Source organism: Acinonyx jubatus, chromosome B4 (genome assembly GCF_027475565.1).
Source record: "Acinonyx jubatus isolate Ajub_Pintada_27869175 chromosome B4, VMU_Ajub_asm_v1.0, whole genome shotgun sequence".
NCBI lineage: Eukaryota > Metazoa > Chordata > Mammalia > Carnivora > Felidae > Acinonyx > Acinonyx jubatus.
This window is the reverse complement of record NC_069387.1, coordinates 37,668,361-37,685,888: the sequence shown is the minus strand read 5'-3', so window position 1 is coordinate 37,685,888 and position 17,528 is coordinate 37,668,361. Positions and strand designations below refer to the sequence as shown.

At 53.6% G+C, this 17,528-nt stretch overlaps 1 protein-coding gene across 4 annotated transcripts in view; it reads left to right on the top strand.

Annotated features, from left to right (window-relative positions):
• TSPAN11 (tetraspanin 11) overlaps positions 1-17,528 on the top strand; it is a 69,132-nt gene that overhangs the window by 37,963 nt on the left and 13,641 nt on the right. For all 4 annotated transcript variants that reach the window (XR_008300060.1, XM_027074059.2, XM_027074060.2 and 1 more), the window contains exon 3: positions 3,722-3,913. Coding sequence is in view for 3 of the 4 variants with exons in the window: in XM_027074059.2 (XP_026929860.2) it covers positions 3,722-3,913 (192 nt within the window). In the remaining variant the exon portion in view is untranslated. The remainder of the gene's footprint in view (positions 1-3,721; positions 3,914-17,528) is intronic.

Here is a 17,528-nt window from a genome sequence, read left to right as displayed (position 1 = left end):
CAGGAGATGCCCTGGAGGACTTGAAACCCTCTTGTTCCTGATGGCAAATCCCTCTCCCTGTCCCTTGCAGACACTAACTGCTCTACCAGATGTGACACCCCAGGGTGTGGGATGGGGGTTAGTGTCCCCATTGACTCAGAATCACATTCTTATTTCTTCTGGACGTCAGAACGAGTATGAATTTGTTTTCCAGACCTTAATCAGGGGCAGTGGGTCCCTTCAGATGGCTTCCAGGCCCTCCCTTGTGGCTGGAGACCCTGCTGCCACCCTGGCTCACTTGTGGGCTCTCCCTGCTTTGCAAGATTCCAGCCCTTTCTGTGACTGGCAAGAAGAGCTCTAGTAGAGAGCAACCCTCCATTAGTGGGATCAATACTGCTTGTCTCCCATGGCTGCATTTCTTAGAGCCCCCCACTCCTTCTCCTGGGAGCCCCATGGTTTTTTGTTTCGTTCCGTTTCGTTTTTTCATAATAGGACTTTAAATCCCTTCGGATTGAAAACTGCTCCTCACCACCCCACCTTCAGCCTCAAAGCTTCTACGGAAGCAAACACCCTCACATAGACAGGGGAGAGGATAGGGTTCAAGTCGGGAACAAATGTCAAGAGCTCTCCAAGCAGCTACGCCCAGGGGTGGGGCCCAAAGCTTCCAGGAAGTAGCATATTCAGTGGGATTCAGCACAGCGCCACCTACTGGAGGAGAGGGACAGGACACTCTGACCCTCCATTAAATAGAAAACCTACAAGGTGGTTTTTTCTCCCAACCACCTGGGAACTGAATTAAATATTCATGCCTAGATCCCACTCCCAGAGATTCCATTTGGCCTGGGGTGTGACTTGGGTTTTGTGGAACTCCCAGGTGATTGTGCAGCCAGGCTGAGAAATGCCACCTTATCTGGGTGTGGAGGTGGAGGAGGCCTCGGAGACCGTTCTCACTGGGTCTCATTGCCTGCTACAGGATTAGACATCAGCCCCCAAACCTGACTACATTATTTTACATGGATTACCATTTCTCTGGCCAAAGTGTCCAAAGCTTTTTATCAGATTTTCAGTGGGTTCCGTGTCCCCCAACAGATAAAGTGTCCCTAGTCAAGCCCAAATGTGCCCAGATGTGTGGTCCTAAGTCTGATTCTCAGCCTGTGGGGTTGACAAACCTAATGGATAATGGATAGTGTGTATATTTCTATAAAGAGACTACACCCATTAAAAGATCAATGCAAAGTGGTCACATTGACTATCTCAGGCTGTTCAGAATCTCTTCCTGGCACTGTCATGTGCCTTTGATTAATAAAAAATGAGAAATGAATTATTAATTAATGCACTGTATATGGTGGGCAAAAGCCTTCAAAATGTGAGATCCACAGGAAAAAGTAATCAAAGGAGTCTTTGGTGATTATAGACTGGGAACCACTAGTCTTTTATAACCCCCTTATTTGAGATATGAAGAAACTCAGGCTCAGAGAGGTTAAGGGACTATCTTTAGGTCACACAGCTAGTTATGCAAAGCTGGGACCCTCACCCAAGCCTTTCAGTCATGCTGTAGGGGGCAGAAAGAATATGTGCAGGATATTTTGCTGGAAACCCTCACTTGACACAACTCCATTGACCCAGACTCAGGAAATTCCTCATTGGTCATGGAGGTTGTATGGGCCAAAGATAGCCTACATGCACAGGGAATTTAAAAACCTATTGTAGTCCAGGATTTCACTGAATCTAAGATACCATCAATTGTGAGGTACACCATTGTTTTCTGTACCAGTAAGACAAAGTGCTGCCAAGTATAAGACGCCATTAATCATAAGATGCATCTCAATTGTCGGGTTGTTAAAATGGGGGCGGGTAGGACTGTGCATTGTGGAATTAAAGAAATGGGGCACGTTAGCCTCTCCCATGCCTTTCGGAGTGGCCCAGCTGTGTAATGTTCTTCTACCTGTTTCTCTTACCTCCTGGAGGTGCCAAGGAGGAGAAAATGGCACTTGGAAGGAAACAGATATGTTTTAAAAGCGAAGTGAGTAATACAGCAGGGCCTGGCCCAGTCTGTGGAATCTGAGGACAGAATCCCAGACTAGCCTTCAGAAAACCTGGGTTTGAATCTCAGTTCTGAAACCTTCCAGTGGTGTTATCTTGAGTACATTTTTATTCTCTCCAAGCCTCAATTTCTTCATCTGCAAAACAGAGATCATATGTGCCCCACCCCCACCCTATCCTCACCAAACTATTGCAAAACTCAGAGGGGAAGATGGTCAGCTGAATGGTGTACCTGCCTCCAGCATGGTGATTGCCGAGAACCACCTTTCGTTTGCCCCGCTGATGTCTGTGGCTCCCGAGAATGGACACTGTGAAGTGTCAGGGTGGGTCCTGCAGAGTCGCTCTGGGGCAGATGCCAGCACCTTAAGGACGAGCTTCCATGGACCGAGCCAGTGGGCCTTGTCTAGCTTTTGACACCCCACCCATCTGAGGAAGAGAATGCATTGTTAAATGAGGAAGGGAGACTGAGGGCCAGACAGAAGTCCACCTTCCCAGGAACAGAAAGCAGAGATGGTCAGAGGTCCCAGGGGCCCTGCCCCCACCAACACCCCAATACCGCCCCGTCCGGCACCCTGGGGACACACATGCACACACAGGCTTCTGCTGAGCATACAGGTCACAGAAAGGGTTGTTCAGCCTCTGTGCAGAAAGAACCCAGTGGGAGAGCCACCTCAGTTGTATTTCCCAGGTACCCCTTCCTAGGGAGACATCTGCCTGACCTGCCAGTCAACAGTGTCCTGTCCCTGTACCCTTCTCCGGGCCAGAAGGGAATGGGACAGTTAGCAAAGAAGAAATGTCTCCCAGTCCTCCTGCTGGTCCAGACCAACCCCATTTGTGGAGAATGCATCCATTCAGTGGTGGAGACACCATGCTCAGCCTCCAGTCCAAGGCTCTGAGCTCTCGTCCTGGCCCTGCCCCTAACTGCCCCTAACCAGCGGCAGAGCCTCCGGCAATTGACCTTTCCTCTGTGGGCCCCAGTTTTGTCACCTGTGGATGAGAAGAAATGAGATGAGAAGCCCCAGGGTGCTCCCCCCATGGGCACGTGTAAGCCTGAAATGGGGCACATAGGAAAGTGCCCCCCTGGGAAATGTGCACCAACCCAAGGAGCACTGGGGGAGAAAGGACACAGGGCAGCTGGGAATCAGGGAAGTGAAGGGACCCAGACACATTGCTTGTCCCATAATTGCAGCCATCTCCCCCACATCCACTGAGGACACAATAGGCCCTAGGAAGGGCCTAGGAAGGGTACCTGGGAAATACAACTGAGGTGGCTCTCCCACTGGGTTCTTTCTGCACAGAGGCTGAACAACCCTTTCTGTGATCTGTATGCTCAGCAGAAGCCTGTGTGTGCATGTGTGTCCCCAGGGTGCCGGACGGGGCGGTATTGGGGTGTTGGTGGGGGCAGGGCCCCTGGGACCTCTGACCACAATGTGGTAAGAAGTACAAAATTGGGAGTCAGACTCAGATTCAAAATCTGTTCCTGCACCTGCCTTAGATGTGTGACCATGGACAAGTCTCTGAACCTCTCCATGCCACAATTTCCTCATCTGTGAAATGGGTAACCAAACTATTGTCTCAGGCTCTTCGAAGGACTCAATGAGATGGTGACTAAAAAGCGCCTCAAACGTGGTAGGCTCTCTATCGATGGCAGCTGTGGAGCCCTCGGGGGCCGCCTGCCCTGACCTGGGCTTTCCTGCAGGTGGGTGGGGCCGCCATCATGGCCGTGGGCGTCTGGACCCTGGTGGAGAAGAGCGGCTATCTCAGCGTCCTGGCGTCCAGCACCTTCGCTGCTTCCGCCTATATCCTCATCTTCGCAGGGGCCCTTGTCATGGTGACGGGCTTCCTGGGCTTCTGCGCCATCGTCCGGGAGGACAGGAGCTGCCTCTCCACAGTGAGTGCCCCCCCACCCCACCCCCCCATCGGGCTCCTGTGCTGAGAACCCCCTGCCCACGCGGTAGAGATCCCTGGAATCAGAGAAAGACGGCTGCCCTTGGGTCTGGTGTTGGCCGAAGTCTCCAGGCTCTTAGCACCTACGCCAGTCTTGGTGGCTGCTGCTGCTGCTTCTCCCCTCCCTGCCTTTCCTCCCTCCTCCTCCTCCTTCCAGATTTCATCATACGGTGCTTCTCAAAGATATGCAGAAATGAAAAGGGTGTGATAAGGCAGCCCCTGTCCCATCACCCAGACTCCACAACTACGTTCTCCTCTTTCATTGGTTTCCTCCCTACTTCCTGCCTCCCCGCCCCCCTCGGCACCCAGACACCGTGTCATCTGTAATATTTCACTGCATCCCCCTAGAACTGAAGGATCCTTCTTCAGAAAACATGACAATACCTTTCTCTCACCTAAAAACAATTATTAGTCATTCCTTAATATCATGAAATAACCAGGCAGTTTCAAATTTCCCCAGTTGACTCAGAAACTGTTTTTGTTTTTTCAGTTTGTTTGAACCAAAACCTAAATTAGGTCCATGTATTAAGATTAAGATTGGGCTGGGGCTCCTGGTTGGCTCCGTCGGTTAAGCATCTATCTGACTTCGGCTCAGATCATGATCTCACGATTCTCAGGTTTGAGCCCCTCGTCAGGCTCTCTGTTGTCAGCACAGAGCCTGCTTCGGATCCTGTGTCCCCCTCTTTCTCTGCCCCTGCTCTGCTCGCACTTTCTCTCTCAAAAAACAATTTTTTAAAAAAATTAAGGTCGGGCGGTTTGTCTCTTGGGTCTCTTTCAGTCTCTCAGCAATACCACCTACCTCTCTCTCTCTTTCTCTCTCTCTCTTTCTGTCTTTGCTTAGAAATTATTTGTTGAAGGAACAAGATCATCTTTCCTATGCTTTCTCCCAGTCTGGAATTTCTGATGATATCCTTGTGACGTGTCCTCCAGGCAGTTGAATCTAGAAGCATGATCAGATGTAGGTTTGATTGTTTGGGCAAGAGGATTTCACGGGTGGTGTTGTGGGCAGCACAAGCTCCTTGAAGCCGGGAAGACTGTCCATCCATAGCCAGTTCATCGTGTCAGGAAAGAAAACCAGGCAGGACTGGCAGGGGCAGAAGCCAGACCCACCCCCTTGCTCCCAAGGACACTTTGCCAGGGTAGGCTCCCTGGCACCTGGGTGACATCTCCCCTCTTTTAATCTCCTGAGGACCAAGCTCAGTGGGAGCAGGGGAGGCTACAGAACACGTGGACTTAGCAGGAAAGGGCCAGAGCCAGAACCAATCCAAGGCTTAGTGAGAAATCAGGTTGAGCCTGAATGGAATCAGGTCGCAGGACGAAGCCTCGAAGGGCTGTGCTCTCCCCACCCTGCTTCCCCATACCCTTGTGCATCCAACCAAGGGAGCAGGAGGCAGTGGAGGGGCAGTCCCCTGAAGTCACTCTCACCAGCGGTGACCTACTTTTTCAGCTTTGGATACAAAAGCGCCTGTGCACAGGCTCCACAGGATGGCTCTCCCCTGCCTAGAAAAAGTCTTTAACTCTGCTCTGAGGGACAGCCTGGAGCCAAGGTGCAGGTCACATGGATGGTGGCACACCAGTGGGGTAAAGTCCCACAGGGGACCAGCAGTGGGACAGGTGCACCATGAGCCAGCCCCACACCTGCCAGCCATCCCTCACGTGGCCTCGCATGAGTCCTCATAAGCCTGCTGGACATCCCTGATCTGATCAGCTTTAGCCGAATGAAGACACGGGACATGACCGAGTGACTGGGCATGTGATGCAGCCCGGGAGGAGGTGCCAGCCCTTATGGGGACCAGTGCAGCTGGGCCCAGAGGAATCCTGATCCCTCCATTCTCAGGGAGTCCACCTTTGCTCTGCTCAGCCCTTTAGGAAGTGGGGCCTTCAGCTGGGCCCCGGGCTTCAGGCTGGGCCCTCTGGCCCGCAGAGGCAGGCTGCTGAGCTGGGTCATCACCGGCTGCCCCTTCCTAACACCAGCTAATCTTGTGGAAGAAACAGGACTCACCTCTCCAGCCCAGGAAGGAAGGCAGAAGCCCTCACTTGGGAACCTTGCTTCTCAGTTGGAGCCATCTGTCTTGGTACCATAGGAGCTCCTAAGACCAGTGGGCCCCTACAGCCCAGGGAGACAGCCCCCTGCATTCCACCCCAGCGTGCAGTTATAACACAGATGGGCATGGCTCTTTGAGAGCCACCTCCCTCTGTCCTTACAACAGCCGCCCTGCAAAGTCAAAATGCTCATGAACTTTCTGTGCACCGAGTGCTATTCTAAACACTGCTGAATTTAGCTCGCTTAATCCTCACCCAGCCCTATGAGGTGTTTACTCTTATGGTGTGCATTTTACAGGTGAGGAAGCTGGGCCACAGAGGGGTTAAACAATTTGCTGGAGACCATCGTGTTAGTGAGCAGCTAGGTCTGGCCCCCCGGGCCAGTGCTCCCATTCAGAAGGCGTTGTTCACCCCACCATGCAGATGAGCAAGCTGGCCCCGGAGATGTGGAATGAGTAAGGGCTGGAGCTGAACTGGGAAGGCCAGTCTGTTAGAATTGCCGCCAAGAATCCCCATCACAGGGAGGCCAAGCAGGGTGGGAGGCAGAGGCACAGGAGGCAATGTGGGCAGAGGGACATGCCATTCTCCCTACCCGTGGACGTCAGCACAGAGCATCTGTCCTGTGATCTCAGAGATCTGAGTGGGCACAGGAGGGAGCACTCTGTGGGGTCCAGACAGAATACTAGGGCAGGAGACCAGGGGGCGGCAGGAGTGGCCCCTGCTCTCATTATAGTATGGAAAGAGCAGTGTGTGTCAGAGGATGCCTCATATGGAAGGGAACTTGAGGGACATCGGGTCCCTTCCAGAGGTTCTGGTCTAAAGACACTAGACTGGGGAGTATGGGCATTGATGGGGGATACTCAGCTTTATTGACTTCTCTGGAGAGCGGCCCAATCATAAGAGCTTTTGGCATTCTCAAAGACCAAAAGGAAAGCCTAAGGGTCAGTAACTGACAGCATTCTGATCTGTGAGCCACACACCACAAGCCCCTCTTCTTCACTCCTGTCTTAATACCATCCATTAGCCAGGCCTGTCCCACCCTCCAGCTGAGCCCTTAAGAAAATTGATGTCTTCTAGCCTCCAGTCACAGCCCGCCTGGAGGGGACCAAGCTCCGCAGCCAGGGCTAGGCGGGGAAGACCTGGGGACTTCTGGAAGGCCAGGCTTGCCTGTAGGACGGTGCACATCTACCTCTTGGCTCGCCCTTCTGAGCTCCACAGGGTCAACAAGTTAGAGGTTTTCTCATCCCCCTGGGCCTCAAGGCAGGGCTGGGAACACAGGGACTGCTGGACGGGCTGGTGCTAGATGCCTTCCTTCTTCTCAGCCCCACCTTCCGCCCCACCCCCCGCCCCTTGCCTGCTCTCACTTTCATCCCAACAGAACTGACACAACACATCTGACCTCTGTGGTCCACCATCCTAACCGGACACATCACCAGCCCAGAAGTCTAGGGGTGTGAGCACAGCACTGTAGCAAACAGCAAACCTCGAAGCCTGGAGTCTTCTCTCTTTGCTTTTCCCTGATCCCCCACCCCCACTGAAAGAACCAAAGACGGAACCATCCTAAGGACAGAACACAGGTGAAGCAGTGCTTCTGAGTAACCCACATTCTGGCCTGTCAGCCCCGGAGTTATTGAGCACCTGACTGTTTAACCAAGAAGGTGGCTGGGACATGCAGGAATTTCTCAACCCAGGCCCCCCTTTGGAGGCAAGCGACATGGTTAAGGCAGTTTCAAAGTGTTCTGTGGTTCCCGGAGGCTCCTTGCTGCTCTCATTTCATTTTTTCGCTTCCTTATCTAACTTCCTTTTGAAATCTTTCATCAGCTAATGGCTGAAGGAGACTCCAAAGGAGAAATGCAGCAAGCCTAGCTCTACACAAAGTGGTCCCCAAAGAGAAAAGGGAAAGACGAAAGACCAGGCATCCGAATGATGTGCGTCCAGCCTGGACCAGGAGGAGGGCGAGGCCAGACATCAAACGCTCCCTGAGAACTTTGCAGAGTGGGTGGTCCAGCTCACACAGTGCCACGTCCTTCCTGGTCCAGGCCCTTCCTCCTGGCACCTCTGCAGCCCCCAAAGTCACTTTCCCAAGAAGGCAGCACTTATCAGGGACAGGAATAGCACATCTTTGCGGGCGCTGAAATGCCGACCGGCGTGGTGTGGGAAATCGGTAGAGGGGAAAGAGAATGAGGTTTAAATTATTCACACCAGATCTTCTGTTTCAGTGAAGGCTGCATGAGGGAGCCAGATAATTCAGGCCAGCTCAGCCTAAGGCCGATGGCCGGGACAGATGCTACCCTGATCAAAAGAAAGGGGTATTTTTAGAGTTTTGAATATGGGCTCTGAAAACTTTTGTATCTTAATCCACATGAAGATTATGATGGATAGCTCAGGCTAAACGGGTCTTTGTGAGGGGCTCTTTGACATTTAGGGGATGGATTAAAGAGTAAGAAGTGCTAGAACCAATTCTTGAAAACGAGGAGACCCCAGATTGCAGTTTGGAGCTGGTTGTCCAGGGCAGTAAGGTCTAGAATTAAGGACTGGTTCAAAAGCAAGTTGTAGCGCTGCCTGCCCAACTTACTTTGGGACTTGGGGAAGTCACTCGGCCACCCCTGGCCACTCCTATCCCTGTCTTTATCTGGGGGTAAGGTATGTGGAGAATGAGAGAGCATTCTGAGGCTTAGGAAATAAGTCACCACATTATGTAAAGATCATAAAATGTGGCTATAATTATCGTTTACATCACCATCACCATGACCAAGCTCCTTTGAGAAGGAATCTAAATAAATGGAGTTATTCTTAGGGCCATGACTCCCAGGGTCCCTACAACCTCTTCCTCGATAGAAGCTGGGAATGGAGGAAGGACCCCAGTTCCCTGGCGGGGGTGGTAGGCAGAGCCGGGGTGGGGGTTGGGATGTTGACTGTGTGTTCCCATTGCCCATTTCTCAGCCTCCCATTACCTTTGTGTTCATCAGCCGCCCAGCCAGAATGGTCATAGCCTCATCTGTTTGGTAACACTTTGACCTTTGAGTCAGCTGCCCAAATGCTTCAAAAGAATGGATCTTGCAGCCAGGGCTTTGAGAACCCCAGCTCCTCTCGATCAGAACAAGAGAGCCTTTCCTGGTCCTGTATGGTCTGGTGCAGTGGAAGCAGGAAATGGACAAGAGGACTCTTGCCAAGGCTCTTCAGGAAGTCAGGAGTCTGCCATGAGGCAAGAGGGCTGCTCAGGAGACCCATACAGTCAGCCTGGACCCTGCCTCTCCCAGCTGGGTCCTGCTGGGTTCATTCGGGAAAGGCCTGTTGTATGCTGGACAGCCACAGCTGCCTGGTGGAGTGTGGCGCCTCTTCCCCTCAAGACCTCAGCAAGTCTTTCCCATCAGCTTCCTTCTCAATGGCCTTACTTAGTTCAGGGGCTATGCAGGAGGGACTGCCAGGTGCCTTAGACATGAACCCTCCACCCATCTCCTTAGCCAAAGAGAGAGATAGACTTGCCTAAGGTCACGTAGCCAGGAACTGGCAAAGCCCAGTCAACACCCAAGTCTTGATCCAGGCCCTGTTTACTGTCCCAGGCCAGCCTTGCACAGCCACCCCCCCCCCACCCTTTTGGATGCTTCCAACACAGGAAATGGGCACTTGCCTTTCTTGTGCTCCAGGACCTATTGTTTGCATTCCAGGTGAAAAGGGAAGCATTTTGAGATCTGGGGTCAGTTACCCGGCTGCTGTCACCTGATCCACTCAGAAGTGAAGGTCAAGCTTCAAGGTGCAGGCAGTGTGGTAGAAAGCAGCTCTGTTAGTGCACGAAAGAAAATTTTTTGGCCTATTTGGAGAAAGTTCAACTCAGTTATGTGCGGGTAGATGATCACCCCGTAGTGGGGGCTCTCTGTGTCCCCACCCCCAGCTGTGGCCCATGCAAGGCTCAGAGCTCAGAGAGAGAGAGAGAGAGTGTGTATATCGTGCACGTGTGCGTGCATGCTTACATGTCTGTGTGTTTCTGTTGCAGGAGGACAGGGGATGGTTGCTAAACAGCATCTGTTTGCATCCCAAATCCAAGAGCTCAGCTCAGGATCACTGCCTCTTTGTCATTCGGTTCCTGCTTCCTTTCCTTAGCAGATTCTGAATTTAGCCACATAACAGAAAGAGACATGCTAGATAGTCCCTCTCACCTAAGGAGGCATGGTCCGTGTGTGCCCTGATGACTGTGGGCATGGGTGATCTGAACCCCAGGTAGCCCTTCCCAACTTACTTGGAAGGCTGTGCCTCCATGCAGCTGTTTCTACCTTCCCAGTGACCTTTCCCTCCCACTGGTGTTAAACTGAATCTTATTCCACAAGCACACACCCAGTAAGGGGCCTAGAAGTGGGCTGGCAGCTGAGGAAAACTGATCCCAAGTGGATGGTCTCCTCCTGAGGCCCCACCCAGGGAGCTGCTGAGGCTGTTGTGGGCCGTCGGTACTGTCCGGTTCTGATGAGGTTCGTTCCCCGACCACCCCCCCCCCCCCCCCCGCCACCAGGAACCACCCGCTTCCCACCAATGAGGTGAGCTTTCTGAGCCACACCCCGTTCCCATCTTGGAGTAGTGGCACGCCTCGGCGTCGCAGCCACCCTGTGTCCCTGGGATGGGGACGGGAGTGGTGGCTGGATGGCTGTCTGGACATGCTCCTCCTGGAAAGTCCCCCCCTCCACGGTGACATTCGGTGCCCTTCTCCGTCTCCCCACACATCACACTGAGGTTTTGGGGGAGTTTACAATCCATTGAAAAATAAGGCCCAGGAGGCAGAGAGATGGCAGTGAAAGGTCATCTCCACGGCTAACAAAGGTGATTGGAGCATGTGGCTTTATAGCTGCAGCTGGAAGCCGTAGCAGCCCTTCAGCTGTGGTTGAGATCGGGGTACACGCCTTTCTAAGAACTGCCTCACTGTACTTGCCACATGGTGGAGAACAGAGAATGTGGCATCCTGAGGACAGGCTGGCCCCGAGGTGAAGGAGGAAGGCCCCCTCAGCAGATAGGACAGGCAGTGAGTAAGGAGAGGAGCCAGGGTGTCCCTCTAGCTGTGCCTGCAAGGAAGCAGGAGGCCAGGACAGAGGAGGCAAGGTCCCAACACTGCACAGACTGATGAAACTGTGGCACCAAGACATTTTTCCCATCCAAGCCCTACACTTTATGCAGAAGGACCAGAAAGGGTGAGTAATTCGCCCAGGGTTACACAGCATCTTGTCACAGAGGCACACTGGACCCAGACTCCCAGGCCAGGGCACCTTGTGTAACACCCCTTTTCTCTGACCAGCACCATTCTGGGCTCAAGATGCACCTTTCTCAGGCTGCAGTGGATTTAAATGATCACCGCTTACCTGTAACAGCAACTTTCTAGATGGAACAGGTTTTACAGCCACTTAATTCCCTCCACCTCCTCCCTGCAGTTTCCTGCAACTCATTCTCCATGTGCCATCGATGGGGCTGCCATCAACCTCAACAAGCATTTCTAGCACATTCCCAGAATTTTTGCTGGGCACAAGGCAGCATAAGAAGGAAAGACATGATTGGGCCTGCAGCCCAGTCCTTGGCTGGAGTCTAGTGAGGAACACAAGACACCTGTATCAAAAGACCGAGAACCCTGTAGGTGGTTTCAATTCCTGTTTCCATCTGGTCAGAGCCTCTGACCTCTCTGAGCCCCAGGACTTTTCCTAACATCCAGGCTTGGTAGGGATTTCTCCTGCTCAGCCTTCCCTTCTTCCCCATTGCCAGCCCTGTCCTCGAATTACACCACTGGGAACCCCGTCCCCAGTTGCCTCCTTGGTTCTACCCTGTCCCCATGCTCTATCTTATTTGCCTGCGGGCTGCACCACATTTCTCCCACAGCCTGGGAGAAGACACCAACAGGGACATCTAGGTCCTTCCGAGGGACAGCAGCAGTCGGCCATTTCCCCCATGCCCAAATCCCTCAGGCATCCCTAGGCTGTGGCCCCTGAGAGGAGTCTGGCCCTCCTTCTGGCAGCCAGCAGGCCAGGCCCCTGCCCCTCTGGATCCTGCTGTCTTAGCCCATCGGCCTGAACTCCTAGCAGCCCTAGCTTGAAATCCAGTGGACTCCTGTCTTTGGCTCATAGCTATAGGTTCTATTCCCCTCCTGACCCCACCCCCACCCACAATGTGATCTTTGGACCCCAGCACTTTGGCTTGGACTTTGGACAGCCTCAGCTGCATTCTCTTGATGTGTCCCTTGAATGCCTCCTGCCTCCCCAGGCCCCACTGTCCTCAACTCTCCCATCACTGATTCGACCAGCTTTCACTACCCCAGCCCTGGTCCACTCCTCTGCTCCCAGTCCCCTGGGCCAGAACTGAACATTAACTTCAGTCAGAACACATACTAGCATCCTCTGCACAGCCTGTAGAGCACAACTAGGTGGAGTGCCAGCTGGCCGGGGCTGTGAGCCCTGGGCTGGGGCTCCCCGGGGTAGAGGTCACCTTCATCCTTCCAACAGTGACATCTTGTTACAGGAATAACTTGAGGCTCTCAAGCCCACATCCTCTCTTCTCTGCAATAACAGTCCGGCAGCTGCACCTCTGAGTCCTGACCGCCTCCAGCCACTGGTTAATTGCCAGAAAATAATGCACCCTGAGGTCATTGCCGCTTAAACAGCCTCAGCTGTTGGCAGCTCCCTGACCCTCCCACAGCATGCTGCTGTAACCCTCTCATACACGGCCAAGCTAGGACCTCAGGCTGCACTCTTCTCCCTGAAATTTTTTTTTTTTTAATTTTAGGGAGAGAGAGAGTCCCAAGCAGGCTCCACACTCAGCACAGAGCCCGACACGGCTCAATCCCATGACCCTGGGATGAATCCCATGACCCATGGCCTGAGCTGAAATCAAGATTCAGACACTCAAGCGACTGAGCCACCCAGGTGCCCCTCTCCCTGCAACTTAATGTTGGTAGCATCTTGAGTCTCCTCTCCTCTTCTGCCACACTGCTCTGAGAAGGGGCTGGTGCCTCGACTCCCACCCCTCACCCCAGCCCATTCTCACCTTCCTAGGCACCAAGCCTTCTCAGTTTTCCATCTCTGGCTTAGTCTCCATCTCTGATTATGCAGAATAGCAGAGGGGGTAGTGGAGTAGAGCTTCAGCGAGGTTCCCTCCTTTGTGGCAGAATCAGCCCAGTGAGGAATTCCGGAAGTCCAAACGTAGAAAGTTCTTAAAACGTACTGCAAGGAAGGCACCAGCCGGAGCTGAGTTACCTGGGCTCATCATGTACCAGTGAATCTGCCTCAGAAACTTTATTTGGAGCTCAGCTTGCCCCCATGCAGTATTAGCCCATCTGAAGATGCAATTTCTAATTAATCCCCTTAATGTCACAATGAGATATATTTCCGCAAAGCTCCTGCAGAACCTCTCATTAAAGAAAGTATTGGTTTGGTTCAGAGAGTACTGTGCTGTTCCAGCTTTGCTTTGGATCTATAGTTCTAGAAAATGTCCAACTTCAATTCTAGTTCAAACTGTACCATTAAAGAATTAAAGGAAAAAAAAAACTTTGGTAGATGGTACAGAGGGAAGATGAATGTTTGGGTCCCATTCTTTGTTACCAAACTGGTTTCTTGTACATTTAGGGTTCACTTTGGCATATTTCGAAGTGGCATAGTTCTTCTGGGGATAGAGGCTATAAGAACTTTTTTTAGAAGTCTCATTGCTGGTTTCTATCAGACCAAGACTAAGTAGTTGCTTCTGGAAGGACTGGGGGCAGCCCTGAGTGCAGGGGCCAGCCAGTCACAAAAACCAAAGTGGGGCTGAAGGTCAGGGAGGAGTTAGGGCAGGGTGGGTCCAATTCACACCAAGGTGCCCAGGGACTGTGAAGACAGAACAAGATACAGGTCAGAGCAGGAGGGCAAACAAGGATCAAAGGACACACAGTCCTGGGGAGCAGGACGATCATGTGACCCTGGAGTCTGACAGAGGTTCAGAAAGAAGGATGTTGGCAATGAGGTCACGGTCAGGAACTTCTGGCACAGAGAGGGCTTTGGGGAGACCTCCCCTAAGCTGCGATTTGATGGCTAACAGCTGTGCAACACAGACACAGTCCGGACAGCGAGTCCCAGGCAGGGGCACAGAGGGCAAAAGTGGGGAGGCCTGAGGCTTCGCTTGTGTGTAGGGCCCTGCACGCGCGCGCGCGCACACACACACACACACACACACACACACACACACACGGGGAGTGCTGCACAGCTGTGCAGACTCTAGGATCTGATGAGGCTAGGATCCCCCTAACCACAGCCACCCCAAGTGCTCTCAGGGAGCCCACCCACCCAGCCATCTGCTCTGTAGTGGGCACGACAGCACCCAGCAAGTAAGTGCACAGAGTTATGCCGCTGGAATCCCTGAGTTTGATTTCTGGACTCAGCTGGACTCAGCCATGCTCTTGCCATGTGACCGCAAACGGCTTCGCCTCTCCATGCATGTGCCTCATGGTTACGACGAGGCTAACGTCGGTGCTCACACGGCAACATGATGAGTAATGCTATGCTCATCTCCGAGGGTGGTTGGGAGCTGTCATGAGATGTGCTCACCAGAGGGGCCGGCACCTGGGGAGAGCTGGCAAACCTTGGCCATTACTGTCATGGAGCGCCCACCGTTTGCACTGTGGGCCATGAGTGAGGCACTGATTCTGCCAAGGAGGGGTTAATTTCTCCCCCCCCCCACCCCCTTTTTTGTGGAAGGGCTATTTTACCACTATTCTCACTATAGGAAAACTACATTTTTACCGCTGTTGAGAAGCAAGCTAGGCATACCTCTTCAGCTGTAGTCCAGGAATTCTGGCAGCCCATTCATGAGAGTAGTGGGCTCTGTTGGTAGAGAATGGGCCCTACACAGCACAGGGCCCAGGAAATCTTGGCTTTCATTCAAATAGGACAGTTTTCATGTTTCCTACAGGCAAGGGCAACACATCCCTCCTTAGCCCAGGGAAGCCTGGGCAAGCCAGTAGGTACCTAGCAGCTTCAGGAAACAGTGCTATCAAGAACCAAGAAATTCACTGACTACCCCAGGGTGCACCTGGGCCCATCACATCCCTATAATAGCTGCTGATCCCAAGCACTGTTGGCTTCACTGATCCTCCCTAGAGTCAGGGTGAGCAGCTTCCTGCCACAAAGTGCCCTCAGAGGCCGGTACACAGTAACCGCCTCACATGTTTCTGTCTGTGTTCAGTTTCAGGCTTCTCAGGAACTAGACCACCTTCCTCAGATCTTCTTTTTCACATCTCCCATAGTGAATAGGGGAAATCCTATACAAGTCAAGTCCCAGCAGCGGCCTCAGAATCTGAAGTTAAATGTGCAAATCAGTTCCTCAACCTTGGCACTAGTGACATTTTAGCCCAGATCATCCTTTGCCAGGTGGCCTGACTTGGGCACTGTAGGACGTTCAGCAGCATCTTTGGCCTCTACCCACTAGCTGCCAGTGGCATTCCTTACCCCAGTGGTGACAATAAAAAACAGTCTCCAGACACTGCCAAATGTCCCCTGGGGGAAAAACCATGCTAGATTGGGAACCAGGGGTATAAATTAAACCACAATAATAATTCCATACCACCCACACATCAGAACAAGATTAAACTCCTGCCCCCAAGCCTGGGGCTGCCAGCTTCAGCCAGTTCCCTTCAACTCACGGCATGCGTATTACGATGTGCACTCACAGGTCTTCATCTGGGCTGTTTACTGAGCATGCCTCTAGACCCAACCCCGTACCAGGCACTGAGGCCAGAAGAACCTGAGATGTGGTCCCTGTTCCCCAGAAACTCACAGTCGTTCTGGGGAGACGGGGTCACAACATCTGAGGCAATGATAACCTCTACAGAGCAGTAGGTACGGATACGTCACTCAGCCAGCCCGTGAGGAAGAGTGTGGCAGACAGAGGGGAGGGCACAGGGGCAGCTCTGAGTCTAGTCGAGGAGAAGGAGCTGCGCTGAAAGTTGTGTCAGAAGGTGGAGGCAGGTGCAGCACTGTAGGCACGTGGACAGGGGCGCTTGGCACCCACTGCGGACCCAGGGAGGGCTTCGTGGAGGCCATGACCGAGCCCGGTGATAGAGGGACAGGCAGGGGAACACTGAGGGCAGATACATGGAGGCTGGAAGGCTTGGGCGGTGTTTAGGGAACCGTGTGCAGGAACAGAAGGAGTGCTTTGAAGATTGGCGGCCAGCTAGCCTGTGCCGTAGGAGTACTGGGATGATTTGGCTGGACATCAGGAAGGCTTGGTAAAGAAAAAGGTGGAGCAGCAGAGGCGAGGCACTTGTGTCACGTGGCAGCCCCCCACCAGCCTGGCCCCACTGCCCAGAGGCAGGGCTGCCAGGCCCCTCAGTGCAGGGGGATCCCAGCAAGCACAACCTTTTGCCTGCTTCCCCGAGGACTGTCGCACTGGAGCTGTGATTCAGGGCCACCCCCGCCCGGGTGAGTCACATACCTACAGCCCTCCTGCCACCGAAGCTGCACCCATGCCCACCGAGCACCCAGCCGGCCCACTCCCTGGCACCCCGCGTCGGTCCCCCAAAGCCCCCGCCTGGCCCTCACTTCCCTCCCAAGGGCCTCTGAACAGCTGGAGGCAGCACTCTCCCCGTTCCTGACAACTCCGTCAGGTTGGGGAGCCTGTCTGATGCCTCCAAACCGTTTTGAGGGGCTGGCATGTACTAATTTAGGCTGCCATTACATCAGGGATGTGGTTCAGTTTCTCTCCCTTCCCATCAACCCTCCTCCCAGCCCAGTGTCAATAGCAACGACGGCAGTGACGTCCCGGGGGAGCAGCACGACACTGCCAAGTCTTCATGACTACCAGCCCGCGTGACTCTCGGCTGACAGCCCCTGGTGATCGGTGATGGGTGATCAGCGATCGGGAGAAGAGCCTCTCCCGCCCCCCCATAGGGAAGGTGCCAAGACACCGAGATGCTGCCCTCCCAGCCGCCAGGGGCCCGCATCCTCCCATTCAGTCACGGGCTCCTTCACGTCTTCCGGCCACACCACAGAAGGCACATGGGGCGCACCTAGGGAGTCTGGGAGCATCCAGCCGGCAGTCACTGCATGCAGGGTCCTGTGTGGCACGAGGAGAGTCGGCCTCAGAGTAGCAGGGTCAGGGGGAGCGGAGGGCAGTTTGGAGCGAGCAGGATGGGCAGCCAAGTCAGGATGTCCGCAAAGCTGCTGGGGGCTGTCAGAGGGACTGGCCCAGGCCACTGCGCCTGCAGCTGGCTGACAAGCCTGGCTCACCTCATGCTGTCACACACAGGCTCCGGGAGCAGGAAGCAGCTCAGACCACCGTGAAGTGGAATCCCCTCCCTTTGGGTCCTTTCAGCCCCTCGGGATAGGAAGGACTGCTGTGATGCCATTATGCCCACCCACAGGCTCAGTCCCACGGGCACAGCCACTGCATATGGCCCCAGATGCTGCGTCCTGTACGGGGCCTGAGGAAGGTCAGAATTCAGCCACACATGTTCTCATGGGAGCACATTTTTGTAACTCACACCAGGCTGCCCATCCAGAGCCTGGAAGTGGCAGAGCCCA